Source organism: Rhinopithecus bieti, unplaced genomic scaffold (genome assembly GCF_001698545.2).
Source record: "Rhinopithecus bieti isolate Rb0 unplaced genomic scaffold, ASM169854v2 scaffold_3763, whole genome shotgun sequence".
In the NCBI taxonomy this organism is placed as follows: Eukaryota; Metazoa; Chordata; class Mammalia; order Primates; family Cercopithecidae; genus Rhinopithecus; species Rhinopithecus bieti.
In genome coordinates, this window is record NW_016804379.1 from 886,360 (window position 1) to 901,586 (window position 15,227).

The 15,227-nt window shown below is 44.5% G+C and overlaps 1 protein-coding gene across 11 annotated transcripts in view; it reads left to right on the forward strand.

Annotated features, from left to right (window-relative positions):
• The first annotated feature begins 9,964 nt into the window (after nt 1-9,964).
• GPR161 (G protein-coupled receptor 161) overlaps nt 9,965-15,227 on the forward strand; it is a 57,187-nt gene continuing 51,924 nt past the window's right edge. For 2 of the 11 annotated variants that reach the window (XM_017867565.1, XM_017867572.1), the window contains exons 1-2: nt 9,965-10,574; nt 12,704-12,834. Coding sequence is in view for 3 of the 11 variants with exons in the window: in XM_017867572.1 (XP_017723061.1) it covers nt 12,819-12,834 (16 nt within the window). In the remaining 8 variants the exon portion in view is untranslated. Of the gene's footprint in view, nt 10,575-10,981; nt 10,994-11,036; nt 11,984-12,461; nt 12,481-12,703; nt 12,835-15,083; nt 15,152-15,227 lie in introns of those variants that run through there. The other 9 variants (XM_017867563.1, XM_017867571.1, XM_017867569.1 and 6 more) reach the window with 7 other exon arrangements.

Sequence of the window (15,227 nt, forward strand, 5' to 3'; positions counted from 1 at the left end):
CCTCCCAAAGTGCTGGGATTACAGGCGTGAGCCACCATGCCCAGCCCTGGTGCTTTTATTTCTATGGGATAGAGTCCCAGGAGTAGAATTTCTGGGTCGAAGGGTATATATTTGTTGTAATTTAATAGATACTGCCAATTGTCATGTTCATGCAAATACATACTTTTATTAACGGTATAGGAGAGTGCAGGGTGCTAGTTCCAAATGCTAATCTGAAGACAACTCACCTCCGGAAACATCCATCTAGAGGTGTTGGAAGGGAACCAGGAATATGGATAGTTTCAAAGCTCGACATGTAGTTGTTTTGTTTGGTATGGTTTTTTTGAGATGGAGTCTCGCTCCGTTGCCTAGGCTAACGTGCAGTGGTGTGATCTCTGCTCACTGCAACCTCTAGCCTCCCACCACCACCCCTGGCTAATTTTTGTATCTTTAGTAGAGACGGGTTTTCACCATGTTGGCCAGGTTGGTCTCGAACTCCTGACCTCAAGTAATCCACCCGCCTTGGCCTTGCAAAGTGCTGGAATTACAGGTGTGAGCCACTGCGGCCGGTCTCTACATGTTTTTTTTGTTTGTTTGTTTTTTGGGTTTTTTTGAGTCTCTGTAGTTGCCCAGACTGGAGTGCAATGGTGCGATCTTGGCTCACTGCAACCTCTGCCTCCCGGATTCAAGTGATTCTCCTGCTTCAGCCACCCGAGTAGCTGGGACTACAGGCGCGCGCCACCATGCCTGGCTAATTTTTTATTTTTAGTAGAGACGGAGTTTCGCCATATTGGTCAGGCTGGTCTTCAACTCCTGACCTCAGGTGATCCGCCTGCCTCAGCCTTCCAAAGTGCTGGGATTACAGGTGAGAGCCACCGCACCCGGCCTCTACATGTAGTTCTCATAGGTAATAGGGTTTGGGAGTCACAGGTTCACTTCACTGTAGGGTTTATCAAGAGGGAGGAATAAGGGGCAGGGATCAGGAGAGCTGTTTGATGTGGATTCCCTTTTCCAAAGAGCCTTAAATTTAAACTTTTTACCTTATTTCCAAATAACGTTATCAGCAACAGAGAGACCCAGACAGGACTGAGGAAAGAAAATATTACTCATTCAACCTCAAACGTACGCCTCATTACCCATCCACCCCACTGATAATACTTAATTTTTTGTCGTTAGCGCAATTACATAGAAAACATTACCATCTGTGATGGAACATTTTAAGTTCTATTAAAACTATACCTTATGTGTGACACACGGCCACCATTCAAACGGAAATTGGAGCAATTTTTTCAGTAATCCTGTATTATTTTTCTGTAAAACTACTATTGTTCATATCAAAATACTTCAATGATTCTAATTTTTCTGGGTAAAGAAACAAATTACTGCATGGTATCGGAGATTATTAAAAGTATTTATTTGCCAAAAGTAAAGTAAATTTATTTGCTAGAAGTAAATATTGAATGTTTTAGAAGCCCGTATTCGCATTTCTCCTTTTTTTCTTCTCTTTTCTGTCTTTTTCTCTCCCCACTTCCCTCTTCTCCGCCCACTTCTTCCTGTCCCTTCCTCTCCCTCAAACTCCCCACCCCCCACCCCTCCCCGCCCCTTCCCACCCGTCTAGGAGGCTCTCAGAGCAGGTGGAGCCCCTTCGCTCTCTGAGAGGCTCCTCTTGTTCACCAACCAGCAGCCAGGCCCACCCGGTCTTGCGGTGGAGCTGCTGCAGTTCCACTATTGGCCACTAGGGGCCCTCTGCCTCCCTGGCCTAAGGGGAGAGGAAAAGAATGTCTTTTTACTTTTCTAACTTTCCTAGTAGAAATGAGTCTCATGGGTAGTTCCAAAAGAAAATTCTCAAATAAACCAGGGGAAAATAAAGCGAACTAAAGAAAAGAAGCTCCAAATAACAAACATAGTTTTCGACCTTAAGGTGACTAAAATCTACTCCTGGTTGTCTTGACTGACACAGCTAACTGGGCACAGCCTTCCTTCCTCTCTTTCCTCATCAGAGGAAGCACAAAGCACAGATAAAATTAAATTGACCGTGATACGAGGGTTAGAAGGAGCCTCACTGCCTCTCAAAACGTAGTTGCTTAGCAGCATCACCTCTCTTGACATGACCTTGGGGTCATTCTCCCAGCCCCTGCCCCTCCACCCTGGGGAGCTTTTCCTCTGCAACAATCCTGATCTCTGACTCTATCCCCTGGTCCAAAGGCAAGAGCTCCCAGGCTTCCTGCACCAGCCTGGGGGTTTCTTTAGCCCTCTTAGAGGCTCTGTGACTGTCCACACGGGAAGTTTGGTCTCTTCAGCCCCTTCCCTTGGAGTATCTGACTCTTAATCCTCATCTCACTGTGGGGTCACGGCCATCAACAAGCCTGGGCAGAGTCACAATCAAAATCCAGGTCTCTGGACTCAACCCATGGACTGATGTTTACACCACAATCTCTGCCTCAAATGCATGAGGTGACTAAAAAAAAAAAAAAAAAACGCAATGGCAGTAAGAATAGAAAGGTATGAATTTAATACACTAACAATAATAAAGGATCTTGAGTTCTAAAACTGAACAAATTAAGCGTGTAGAAAAATAAATACACATATGCCTTCTCAGGTGGTTCAGTTTTTACAGAAAAAAAAAAAGATTTTCCCCAGCTTGCAGTGTACTCGTTTTAAAATCTCTGTTTTCATGACAGTGTACTTTCCATGTACCCTGGGCTTAGATTCCATTGCTGGCCAACGTCAATGGCTAAAAGACAACACAAAATTAGCACAGTAGCAAACTGACAATTAATAATGGAGAGAAAGCCTGCTCAGGGTGAAATCATAAGGTGGGTGGGAAAGTGATGGTAACAGTTCTCACTCTGTCTCCTATTCCATTGGGTCATTCTCTTAGCTGGTGGTCAACCAAGTCAGGAATTATTGCTTGGAGTTTAACATAGACATTTTTTGACTTTCTTTTCTGCTCAACATTCATCCACCATTGCAAGATTTATTCAAGAATACTTCCTAGATGGTGTTGAGTACTTCCTATTACATTCCATTCCTGTGTGATACTAAGATCAATTGGTTCCCCATCAACTATTCACTTAATGGTTTTAGTATACATTGATCACTGTTGCCTGCAATAGTTATTTCATTAAGGGTTGCAAAATAGTGATTTTAAAATTCTATTCTTCTTTGTGCATTTATTTGTAGAGTAGTCTTTGGTCACACTGAGTGCAATTCCTACTGGAAAAGTGGAATAAATGTTTGATTCCTTCCATTTATTTACTAATTTTTCAGAGGAATGAATTGGTTGCCTAGCAATCACCGATGGTGACCAATTTTTTAAACTATAAACTCGAAGATTTTTCTATGTGGGTATTATCTTAGTTTTCTGTTACTATAACTTAATACCTGAGCCTGGGTAACTTATAAAGACAATGAATTGATTTCTTACAGTTATGGAGGCTGGGAAGTCCAAGGCCAAGAGGCTGCATCTTGGTGAGGGCATTCTTGCTGGCAGGAGCTCTCTGCAGAGTCCTGAGGTGGCACAGGGCATCACATGATGAGGAGGGCGCATGAGAGCGAGCCAATCCAGACCCAGATTCTAAAACAGACCCACTTTTGTCATAACTAACGCACTCCCATGATAACCTATTAATCTATTAATCCATTAATCCATGAATGAGTTAATCCATTCATGTGGGCAGAGTCCTTAGGGCACAATCACCCTTTAAAGGCCTCACCTCTTAATACTGTTACATTAGGGATTAAGTTTCAACATGAGTTTTGGAGGATTCAAACATTGAAGCTTTAGCAGGTATGTTCCAATCCATTGCAATTCTTTTTTTAGAGATGAGGTCTCACTATATTGCCCAGGCTGCTCTCGAACTCCTGACCTCAATCCTTCTACTTCAGCCTTCCAAAGTACTGGGACTATAGGCATGATGAACCACTGTGCCTGGCTTATTATTCTTTTTTATGTTCAAATTGTCCCTTCAGATCAGCTCTTGTATCTTTTCAAAATGACCCCATTGCTCTTTGAAACCTCTTTTCTGGTACACAAAGATGTTCCAGATTCATTTTATATGCTTAAAAAAAAAAAAAAAAAAAAAGCCTATAAAGTCCAGACCTGGAATAAGCCATTTCTGCAAGGAGCCTTAGTTCCTCTTAATGAGAAGTGGTATTTTGAGACTACATCTGGTTGCTAGCAGCGTTCATTGCTACAGGAGTGCTCACTCATTCTGTATTCTCATTATTTCTTGCCCTTTGAGTGGTTAGGGTTGGCAAATGCAAATTATTCTTTGCAGGTAGGTTTTTACTTACCTATTCACTTTTATATTTGATCACTTTTCCCTTGCTAAAATCACAGGTCCCACAACATAAAGAGGTAATTACTTATTTGCTTTTCTTTCTATATGTCTTTTTTCTTTTTTTTTCTTTCTTTCTTTTTTTTTTTTTTTTTTTTTTTTGAGATGGAGTCTCACTCTGTCACCCAGGCTGGAGTGCAGCAGTGTGATTTCGGCTCACTGCAAGCTCTGCCCGCTGGGTTCACGCCATTCTCCTGCCTCAGCCTCCCGAGTAGGTGGGACTACAGGCACCCGCCACCACGCTCAGCTAATTTTTTTTGTATTTTTAGTAGAGACGGGGTTTCACTGTGTTAGTCAGGATGATCTCGATCTCCTGACCTCGTGATCCACCCACCTAGGCCTCCCAAAGTGCTGGGATTACAGGCGTGAGCCACTGCACCTGGCCTTTTTCTATATATCTTTAATTGTTTCAGACAACAATACCAAAGTGCCACTGACATAAAAGAACTGGGTGAGATTGAGGTTTTTTTTTTTTTTTTTTGAGCCAGAGTCTCACTCTGTTGCCCAGGCTGGAGTGCAGTGGCACAATCTCAGTTCACTGCAACCTCCACCTCCTGGGTTCAAGCAATTCTCCTACTTCAGCCTCCTAAGCAACCGGGACTAAGGTGTGCGCCACCATGCCCAGCTAATTTTTGTATTTTTTTTTTAGTAGAGATGGGGTTTCGCCATATTGGCCAGGCTGATCTTGAACTCCTGACCTCAGGTGATCTGCCCGCCTCGGCTTCCCAAAGTGCTGGGATTACAGGCATGAGCCACCGCACCCGGCCCCAAAATTTGTTTAAAACTTCTTTAAAAATGATTTGTCTTTTTCTTTAGAGACAAGGTCTTGCTATTTTGGCTAAGCTGGTCTCGAACTCCTGGGTTCAAATGATCCTCCCACCTCAGCCTCCCAAAGTGCTGGGATTATAAGCATGATCCATTGTGCCTGGCCCTGAAATTCTTTATATTGTTGTGGCAGAATTGGAAGATAGCTTGACAAAGACATCGTTTCCTAATACGCAGGACCTTTGAATATAATGAGATATCACTCCTAGGATTATGTTATTTGACACAGTTGACCTTATGACAGGGATATTATCCAGGTAGACCTGACCTATCACATGAATCCTTAAAAGCAAAGAGCTCTCTCTGGCTGAAAGGGGAATTAAGGGGAAGCCAGAGAGATCAGGGTATAAGAAGGATTTGACATGCCTTTGCTGACTTTGAAGATAAGAGGGCCACATGAGGAAGAATTGCAGGCAGCCTCTGGGAGCAGAGTGTGGCCCCACTGCCAGCCAGCAAAGAAATGGGGGTTTCCATCCCACAGTGGCAAGGAACTAAATTCTGCTGGCAGCCTGAACAAGCTTGGAAGCAGAGTCACCTCAAGAGCCTCCATATAAGAGCTCAGATTAGCCAACACCTTCATTTTGGCATTCACATGAGCAGAAAACCCAACTGAACCTGCCTGGACTTCTCTCTAAAGTGTGAGATTAAAAAAAAGTGAGTGTTTCACCAGGTGTGTTGGCTCACACCTGTAATCCCAGCGACTCGAGAAGCTAAGGCAAGAGGATTGCTTGAGACCAGGAGTTCAAGACCAGCCCAGACAACATAACAGAGTGTTTTAAGCTGCCAAATTTGTGGTAATCATTTTGCAGTGATAGAAAACTAATGAAAGTTCTTATGCCACCAACTTGATATTCATCCTAGTTTTTCTTCAATTTCTGGAGGTTTTTTCGAGTTAACTTTTCACAAATTTGTAAAATACATACTTAGTTTCAAAGTCATACAGCAAGGAACCTTCCTAGAAACCTTGCTTTCTTTTTTATTCCTTCTCTTTGTTCCTTTCCCTTATTGGAAACCTTCTTTTATTGTTTTGGTTTGTTTTCCACTTTTAAGTGTAAGCAAAACCTATATATTTATTTTCTTTCCTTTTCTCACATAAAAGATAACATAGGCCAGGCATGGTGGCTCACACCTGTAATCCCAGCACGTTGGTAGGCCGAGGAGGGTAGATCATTTGAAGTCAGGAGTTCAAGGCCAGCCTGGCCAACATGGTGAAAACCTGTCTCTACTAAAAATGCAAAAATTAGCCAGGCAATAGTGGGGTGTGCCTGTAATCCCAGTGACTCAGGTGACTGAGGCAGGGGAATCGCTTGAGCCTGGGAGATGGAGGTTGCAGTGAGCTGAGATCGCGCCACTGTACTCCAGTATGGGTGACAAAGTGAGACAATGTCTCAAAAAAAAAAAAAAGATAACGTACAACAAATATTCTTTCACCTTGCTTTTTTTCACTTAACATCTTTGAGGCCACTACATGTTAGTGTATAGAGATTTTTTTCATTCATTTGTAGCACTGAATCCTGACTTATACCTCTAATCCCCTATTGACAGACATTTGGGCATTTTTAATCTTCTGTAATTACAAATTTATCCCAAATATATAATGTTGCCTTTTATTGGCAACAGAAGATAAATGTGTACTTGAGGATTTTTTTTTTATAGATCAAAAGATAAATGTACTTGAGGATACTTTCTTCCCCGACACAAAATATGTGGAATTTTTTCCAACACCAATCAATTCTCTGACACCAACTGGGTATCCAACAATTCAATTCAATTCCGACACTAACTCCCTGAGATAATGCAGACTCCACAGATTAGGGACTCAGTCCCACACACTGTCCCCACTTCAGGCATCACATGAATGTCCAGGGCCTCCAGTACTTCTGACCGACTTGGCTTCAGATCAGGAGTTCCCATGGCCAGTAATTTCCTATCACAGCTCACAGAGCTCAGGAAAGCACTTTACTTACTTTGATTACTGGTTTATTACAAAGGATACAATTCAAGGGAAGCCAAATGGAAGAGATATGTAGGACAAGGCAGTGGTGCGAACTCAGCTCACTGCAACCTCCACCTCCTCGGTTCAAGTGATTCTCATGCCTCAGCCTCCCATGTAGCTGGGACTACAAATGTGTGCCACCACGCTCGGCTAATTTTTGTATTTTTAGTGGGACAGGGTTTCGCCATGTTGGCCAGGCTGGTCTCGAGCTCCCAACCTCAAGTGATCCACCCGCCTCAGCCTCCCAAAGTGCTGGCATTACAGGAGTGAACCACTGCACCCGGCCCAATAATGCTCATTTCAATATATCAGCCCTAGTGGATGACATCACGAAGTGGTCAGACACTTGAAATTATAGACAGGATCACTGCAAATGTGACATAGATATATAAACGTAGATCAAGTCACCTAACTTGTACTAGTAAATCTGATACCATGAGTGGCGTTGTTAATAGTGAGGTGATTTCCAAAATACTGAACAACTCTTGGTAAGGTTTGAGTAAATCAAAGTGCAATCTTCCCTCAATTTACATAGTACTTGCATTCCTAGACAAACTGCTGTACAACAAAACCACGCAAAAAAACCCCTCCGTGCGTATATGTAAAACAATTTGTTTCAGACGTAGAAAAGTACAGACAGCTTTTATTGTCACGTGTGAGAGGAACTGTTCTTTTTGTGTAGGACTATTTCATGTACTGCAAGATGTCTGATATCCTGGGCCCCACCTAATAAATGCCTGGGGTGTCCTCTAATCATTGTGACAAACCCAAAATACCTTCCAAAATGTCATGTTAAGAACCACTGAGTTAGATGCTTTCTGTTCCAACAGAGAAATAAACCCACACTGATTAATATATATATATAAAAATATATATATAAATATATATAAATATATATAAATATAAATAAATATTATATAAATAAATAATATATATATATATATAGGCTCTTGTTTCTGATCAGCCCAGTGGCGCACCAGTTTCAGGGAAGTCTTCATCTGAGGTCAAATGGTTTTACCATTCTATCAGTGGAGGCGTACTGTAAACAAATCAATAGAAAAATTGATACATATTTTATAAATTTGGATACATTGTATGTAGAAAAAGAAGAGAGCTATGAGAGAGAAAGAGCAGAGATCAGAGAATTTCTTTTAGATTGGTCAGGGGCTGAGTGCAGTGGCTCACATCTATAATCCCAGCACTTTGGGAGGCCAAGGTGAAAGGATAGCTTAAGCCCAGGAGTTAAAGACAAGCCTGGGCAACATAGCAAGATCCCATCTCTAATCAAAAAAAGGAGAGATTGGTCAGGGAAGACTTCTCTGAGGAGGTGACATTTAAGCTGAGATGTGAAGGGCAGGAAGGGCTTGACCTGTAAAAGAGTGGGGGAAATAACATTCCATGTGGAACAAATAGCATACTTCACAATTTTGCTTTCACCAGTTTTATGTGGACTGCTAGACTGAAATGATATTTTACATAAAACATGTTTCATATATAAATTATTCAACACACATGTGAGGTTCAGTTGGACAAGGCCTCTCATTTTAGTTTATAAGTCTTTGTGGATGTCTCTAAAACAGAATGGTTTATTAAACTAATTTGGGAAAGGAGAATTAGTGTGTATCTTTCTCTTTTTCTAAAAAAAAAAATACATTCTTGCACAAAATCAGTCACGTTTTTCACAATTATCACCTATACAATGATATACAGTGAAATAATAACAATTTGTCTGTTTTCTCTGCATCTGACTGAATTCACTCATAGCTCAATATTAGCTCCAGAAGGGAAAAAAAAATCTTAAGAGAGCAATTGAAAATGCATTTGTTGGCAGCAATTTCTATCCCTGAATGCACAGTAAGTTCTGAGCTTATGAGCTCAGAAAAAAGAAAAATCTTTGTGATAAATAATGTATTTGATAATGAGCAGCAGGAGAAAAAAAAATGTCTTCTGTTGAAGAGTTCAAAATGAAATAGAGTAAGTATGGGAAAAGGTTGCTCAGTATGAAGGACATCTTTTGCATCATGGATGGGTATGGAGCCAAAACAGCCGTTAACTGTTTATTTTTTACTCTCATTCTTGCCATGCCAGTCCGTGGCATATATTTTCAGACCTTTCGTGAATACCAATTTTCAAAAGGGTTTAGTTCTCCGAATTTATGACACTGGTGATTTAGTTACATGACCTCATTTGACCTTTTCAACTCTACAGATAGGAAGGTATGAGTATCCCCATTTTGTATATGAATAAGCTGAGACTCAGGAAGGTTAACTCACTCCCTCAGGCTCATAGAGCTTAGCCGACAGCTGAGCCAGTGTAAATTAAATAAATAACAGGGATTTCAAAATAAGTGTCTAAAACATTCTTAAGAACAGAAAGCTTTAAGCTCCTTCAAGGGTCTGGCTTTGCCGGGTGACCTAGACTCTAAGTGGAGTGTCAGCTTCCAGTTTTTGACCAAATAAAGCATTTATCCCATAGGAATATTAAGGCATCCATTTACTTTTTTCTCCCCATTATCCCATTTGTCCCTGGAGCAATGTGGGTGTTTGGCAGGTGCCAGACAGTAAATTACTGTTCTAAATGGTGCCTCAGTGGCCCAATAATATTAATAATAAGGAAGCATCTCCCACAGTGTCAATCTGTAGACAAGGGAATAATTAATGTATTTATCAAAGCAGATGGATTTCAGAGGAATGTGAATCCGGCTGTAAGCACAGTGCCAGGGTTTTTTGTTTTGTTTTGTTTTGTTTTTGTCTTTTTTTTTTTCTTTTGCTGAAGTTTAGTGAACTTGGGCTTTGTAACTTCTTACCTGATTATTTTGTTGCCCTGTTTGTCCTTCCTTCTTTCCTTTTTTAGCAGTTCTACTCTGTGCTTCAACTTTTCATCCCCTTATTAAGACTGCTGCATAGAAAACGTAGGAGGCTGGAGACGGGCAGGGAAAGTGGGGAGTGAGGAAGGGAAAACAAACATTCTGAGAAGGAACTGTTCTGTCCCCCGAGCTGACAGCGCCCGCTCTTTGTTTTGTGACGACTGCTTCCTAGCCTTTTGGTTCCGAGGGAGTGCAGGGCAGCAGTGTGAAGACCTGTTTACGTCCACTCCCCACTCCCTGGGGCTGGCTTCGGGGCGGATTCACTGTGGTATTCACAGAGCCCGGGACAGAGCCTGGCAGGACGCAGATGGATGCTCGTGCCCGTCGGCTGGATGAATGAAAGGTGAGCAGCAAAGGCGATACCAGGATCTTCCACGGCGGGACTGGAGGAGGAGAATGGGACTGTGTGGAGCCTGCGGGAAGAATCTGAAAGTGTCTGTGTGATGGAGAGAGACATGGAAAAGGGGACGTCCCAGCGGTTGGAACTGGGACGGAAGAACGAGAACAGGGAAGGCCTGAGTTAGGGACCACAAAGGTTTTCAGGAGAAAAGTGGGGCGAGCCGAGAGGGTAAGGGCGAGACAAAGAGCAGCAGCCGAGGCTGTTCGTGGGAAGCAATGGGAAAGAAGCAGCCGGGAGGGCGGGCGAGCGGGCGGACGCGAAGGAAGGGGCGCGGGTGGGGAGGGGCGCCGGGAGCCGCGCGGAGCGGGGCGGGGGCGGTGCGGGGCGCGGGGAGGCGGCTCGGGGCTTTGGGGGCCGGAAGGGGCCCGGGCCGGCGGTGGGGAAAGCGAGGGGCGGCCGCGCCGCAAAGTTACTTGGCCTGCGTTCGCCGGTCCGCGTGCTGGTGGCTGGCCCGCGGGAGAGCGAAGCGGGCGCTCGGCGGCTGGAACCCGAAACCTCCAGTCCCGGAGCGCGGCGGGGAGGAAGGGAAGCGGCGCGGCGTCGGTGCCGAGGCGGGGAGGCGGCTGGCGGGCCTGAGCGGCTCCTCGGTGAGCACCCGGCGTGGGACGCGGTCACGGGCCCGGGCCCGGGCGGAGAGGGAGGTCGGGATGGAGCCGGGCTAAACTCATTGTGCGGGGCTGAGGGCTCAGGGCGCGGGCCGGGAAGGGTCCCCGCCCCCACGGCGCTCCCCTTCTCCTTGCGCCCCTCTCAGAGGTTGGGGCTGTCCTCCGGCTGCACTGCGCCTTGCTTTGGAGAGCTGGAGCTCTTTGTGGGAAGATGTTGGGGGCGCGCCCCTCCCCTGCGGCCTGGGTCTTCTGAGAGGCCCACCCCATTCTACTGGGTGCAGCCCGCCCCCGTTTCTCCGGCGCCGCCCGAGGCCCCCTACCCAGTCCGCTGGATGGAAGGGCGTAGGTGCGTGCCCGGGACTCGGCCGTTGCGGGCCGCGCCCCCTGGGGCCGAGAGACTTCACGACCCGCTCAGGGCAAAGGGTGTGGGGAGAAGCGGTCACGCCCCTCGGCTGGAATCCGTGAGGACCAGGTGAGCAACCTTCTCCCAGCCGGGACTCAGGGCTCTGTCTCCCCGAGCCTGGGCGGACGGCGGATGGCGCGCCCAGAAGTGGCCCGGCGCCGCGGGGTGGGCGGCTCTGCCTCTCAGATCTGCGGGAGGGAGATTCGGCTGGTTCTTGGAAAGGGGAGGACTTGACCAGCCCTCGGCGCCTTCTGGGCCAAGCTTAACCCCCATGCAACCTTTGGACAAAGGCATATGGGATGAGAACGTCTGTTGGATAAGTGGGGTGTCTCCTGTGCTTCCCGGAGGTCTGCTTACCAGTAACCACACAGCTGCGCATTGGCATCGCTTTATATCACATCTTGGAGGCTATTTTTGCTCGTTATTGTACCTTCATCCCTTTTGCAAAGTGCTTTCAAGAGCAGGTCATTTGATCCACCTCCCTGTGAAGCCGTGAGGAGGTGTGTGTGGTTTTGGAGGGAAAGAACCTCAGTTCCTTGATTGTCCAGTGGAGACACTGATAACCTCAGGTGAGCCTGTCTCAGCGTGCTAGGGGCTGGGGGAGGATGGCCATCCTTGTGGCTCCTCCGTGGAGCCAGGCGTGGATTCAGTCTGGCCTCTTCTCCCCTAGTGACCTGGACCTCCAGATGAGTTCTGGAGAGCTACTGCTTCGGGGGAATAGGCGGTTTTCCCTTGTAATCTATTTTACTGCAGCTACTGGAAGCAAGTGAAGAGAGGCATTTTTCAGGCCCTCAGGGCAGAAAGAGGAGGTGGGAGGGACCACAGGTCACAGAGAAAGAGGCTCTTCAACTGTAACTGGTCTCCATGGACCCATTTCTGTTACTTCTTCCAGAGCACCTCTCCCGGTCCTCCTCCACACCTGTCTTATTTTATACTTGTCAGGTGCTTACAAGCACTTTCGTATACACTTCTTCGTTCACACAACAGCTTTGTGAAGCTCTGCTAGCCCATTTGATAGGTGAGGAAACTGAGGCTCAGGAGAGATGAAGCCTTCTTGCCCAGCTAAGTAAGCAGCCCAGATTGAACTCACATCTTTTGCCTTGGTAATGCTTTTCACGTGGTTTCCTGATGGCACACAGGTGGGTCCTTTAACTCAGGGCTTCTCCCTGCCCTGTAGCTCCACCACCATAACATCAAGAATAGAGACCCCTCATTAAGAGGCCTGCTTGACATTTTGGAACTAAATCCAAGGCCACAACGATATCCAAACCATTCTCTTTGTGTTGCAGCCTGGTGCGCTGGGAGTCCTCTGAGAGGTGAAGGAGCACTGTGTGATCAGAGGGCTGTGAGCTCTCTGTTTGGGTTCCCAGGAAGACAGAATGGGCTGAACTGGAGCTGACCTAAATGTCAGCAAGAGGAGGTACAGTTCTGTGGTGTAAACTCCACTGCCAGTCGGGACCAGTCAGGAAGCCTGAGTGCAGGAGGCTGGTGGACAGGAGGGCTGAGTGGGAGCTGTGTGCTGCTAAGCCTGTCTCCAGTAAGGTGGCAGCTGCAGGTGCGGTAGGGCTCCATCACATGGTTGCCTGATCTTAGTTTTGGGGGAAGCTGTAAATTTTTACGGAAAAAAAGCTTCATATGTTTTTAAAGATAGCAACTGATTCACAACATTTTTTTAAAATGTGCATGCAGTTTAACCAAATTATGTGTGCAAGCTGCTTGTGACCTGCAGACTGCCCGTTTGCGTCTTCTGTGTGAGACCTTGGGAAGCACTGACTGTCATTCTGAGATGCAGTAAAGCATGGCAGCAGGGGAGAAATGGTGTCTTCTTGCTGTTTTTTTATAAGAACAAAAAACACCAACAGAACTAGAGATAGCTATCAATGCTACCTGGAGTTTGGAGGAGGGATTGACTTTATGACTCCATACTTCATTCATTCACCCTGTACTCATCTATGATTCTGTTTCTACACCAAGAGAAAAGGCTTACAACTAGTTTTAATCTATTTCCTTGCACATTTTATGTGCTCAGCAGGGGAGAGGACGGCATTCATGGCAAATATGTTTAGGGAGTGCTGGAGCATGAAAGAATTTGCAGTTGGCCAGGGGTAAAACATGAGGAGGTATATTTCAATTTTATTTTGGTTTGTGTTTGTTTTATACTCAAGCAATGGGTGAGAGAACACTGTGTTAAGAGCACGATCTGAAGTCAACCTACCTCCCAGCCCTGCCCCTTATAAACTTGTGACCTTAGGTAAATAATGTAAAGCATTCATGGAATATAGTAATTTTTCAAAACTAAGAGCTGTAAAATATTTTTTAAAACATAGTAACATTTAGGAAAATAAATTAAATTCCCTTCCACCTCTTCTCTATTCCTTCTCCCTACCTTTGAGATAACCACTGTAAATGTCTATCTTTTTAGCTCTTTTTCAATGTGCTCAATACACTCACCAAGCCTGGAAACATAGGCGAATATATAGTTTATTGATATTATATAAAACATGATAAAATAGTGTTATTTACATTTCTGACTTTAGGACCAACCTGAATACATTGAATATACTTGAAAAAATACATAAATGAAGCTGGGCATGGTGGTGCACACCTGTAGTCCCAGTTACTTGGTAGGCTGAGGTGGGAGGATTGCTTGAGCCTAAGAGTTCAAGTCCAGCATGGACAACATAGTAAGACTCTGTTAAAAAAAATAAAAACATAAATGGGGTTATATAATAATGCTCTGTGGTTTACTTTTTTGATTTAACAGTATGACTTAGAAGTCATTCAGTAACAATAACAGATACATTGCACTTCATTCTTTTTAATAATAACGTAGTATTTCATAGTGTCAGTTCCCTATAAATTATTTAAACATTCCCCTATTGATGGACTCTTAGATTGGCTTCCAACTTAATCTAGATTTTCTGTGTATCTTTATCTGTGTACGTGTACGGTATTTCTGGGTAAAAATTTTTCCTGGATGTGAGATTTGTGGATCAAAGGAAATGTACATTTTAAGTGGTTATTTACGCAGAGTTCTCTTTGTTTAGTTAGGTCTGGAAGATTGTGTAGAAAAAGAGACTGAATTATTTACAGTATTTATTTAAGGTTATTTGTTTGAGAATAAGTAGTGAATTGGAAAGGTATAGCATTCAAAAGTTATAAAAGGCAACGTCTCCCTCCCACTCCTCTTTCCTAGCCCTCTTTTTCCTTTTTTGGATGTAACTAATTTTACCAGTTTTTGTGCATTCTTTCAGAAATAGTCCATGCACCTGCAAGCAAATAAAATGTACCTTCTCGGCTGGGCGCAGTGGCTCATGCCTGTATGTAATCCCAGCATTTTGGGAGACTGAGGCAGCAGATCATCTGAGGTCAGGAATTCGAGACCAGCCTGACCAACATGGTGAAACCCCATCTCTACTAAAAATACAAAAATTAGCCGGGCATGGTGGTGGGCACCTGTAATCACAGCTACTTGGGAGGCTGAGGCAGGAGAATGGCTTGAACCCTGGAGGCAGTGGTTGCAGTGAGCCGAGACTGTGCCATTGCACTCCAGCCTGGGCAACAAGAGCAAAGCTCTGTCTTAAAAAACAAACAAACAACAGCAACACAAACAAACCCAAAAATATACCTTCTGTTTTCTCTCTTTCAGAAATAAATATGATAGCATATTATATGCCCTGTTCTACATAGGGCATTAGAAAAGTTTAACCTAGATCTTGGAGACCATTTTATATCAGGTATGTGCATTTTATTTTATTACAGGCGTGTGCCACCACACCTGGCTAATTTTGTATTTTAGTAGAGAAGGAGTTT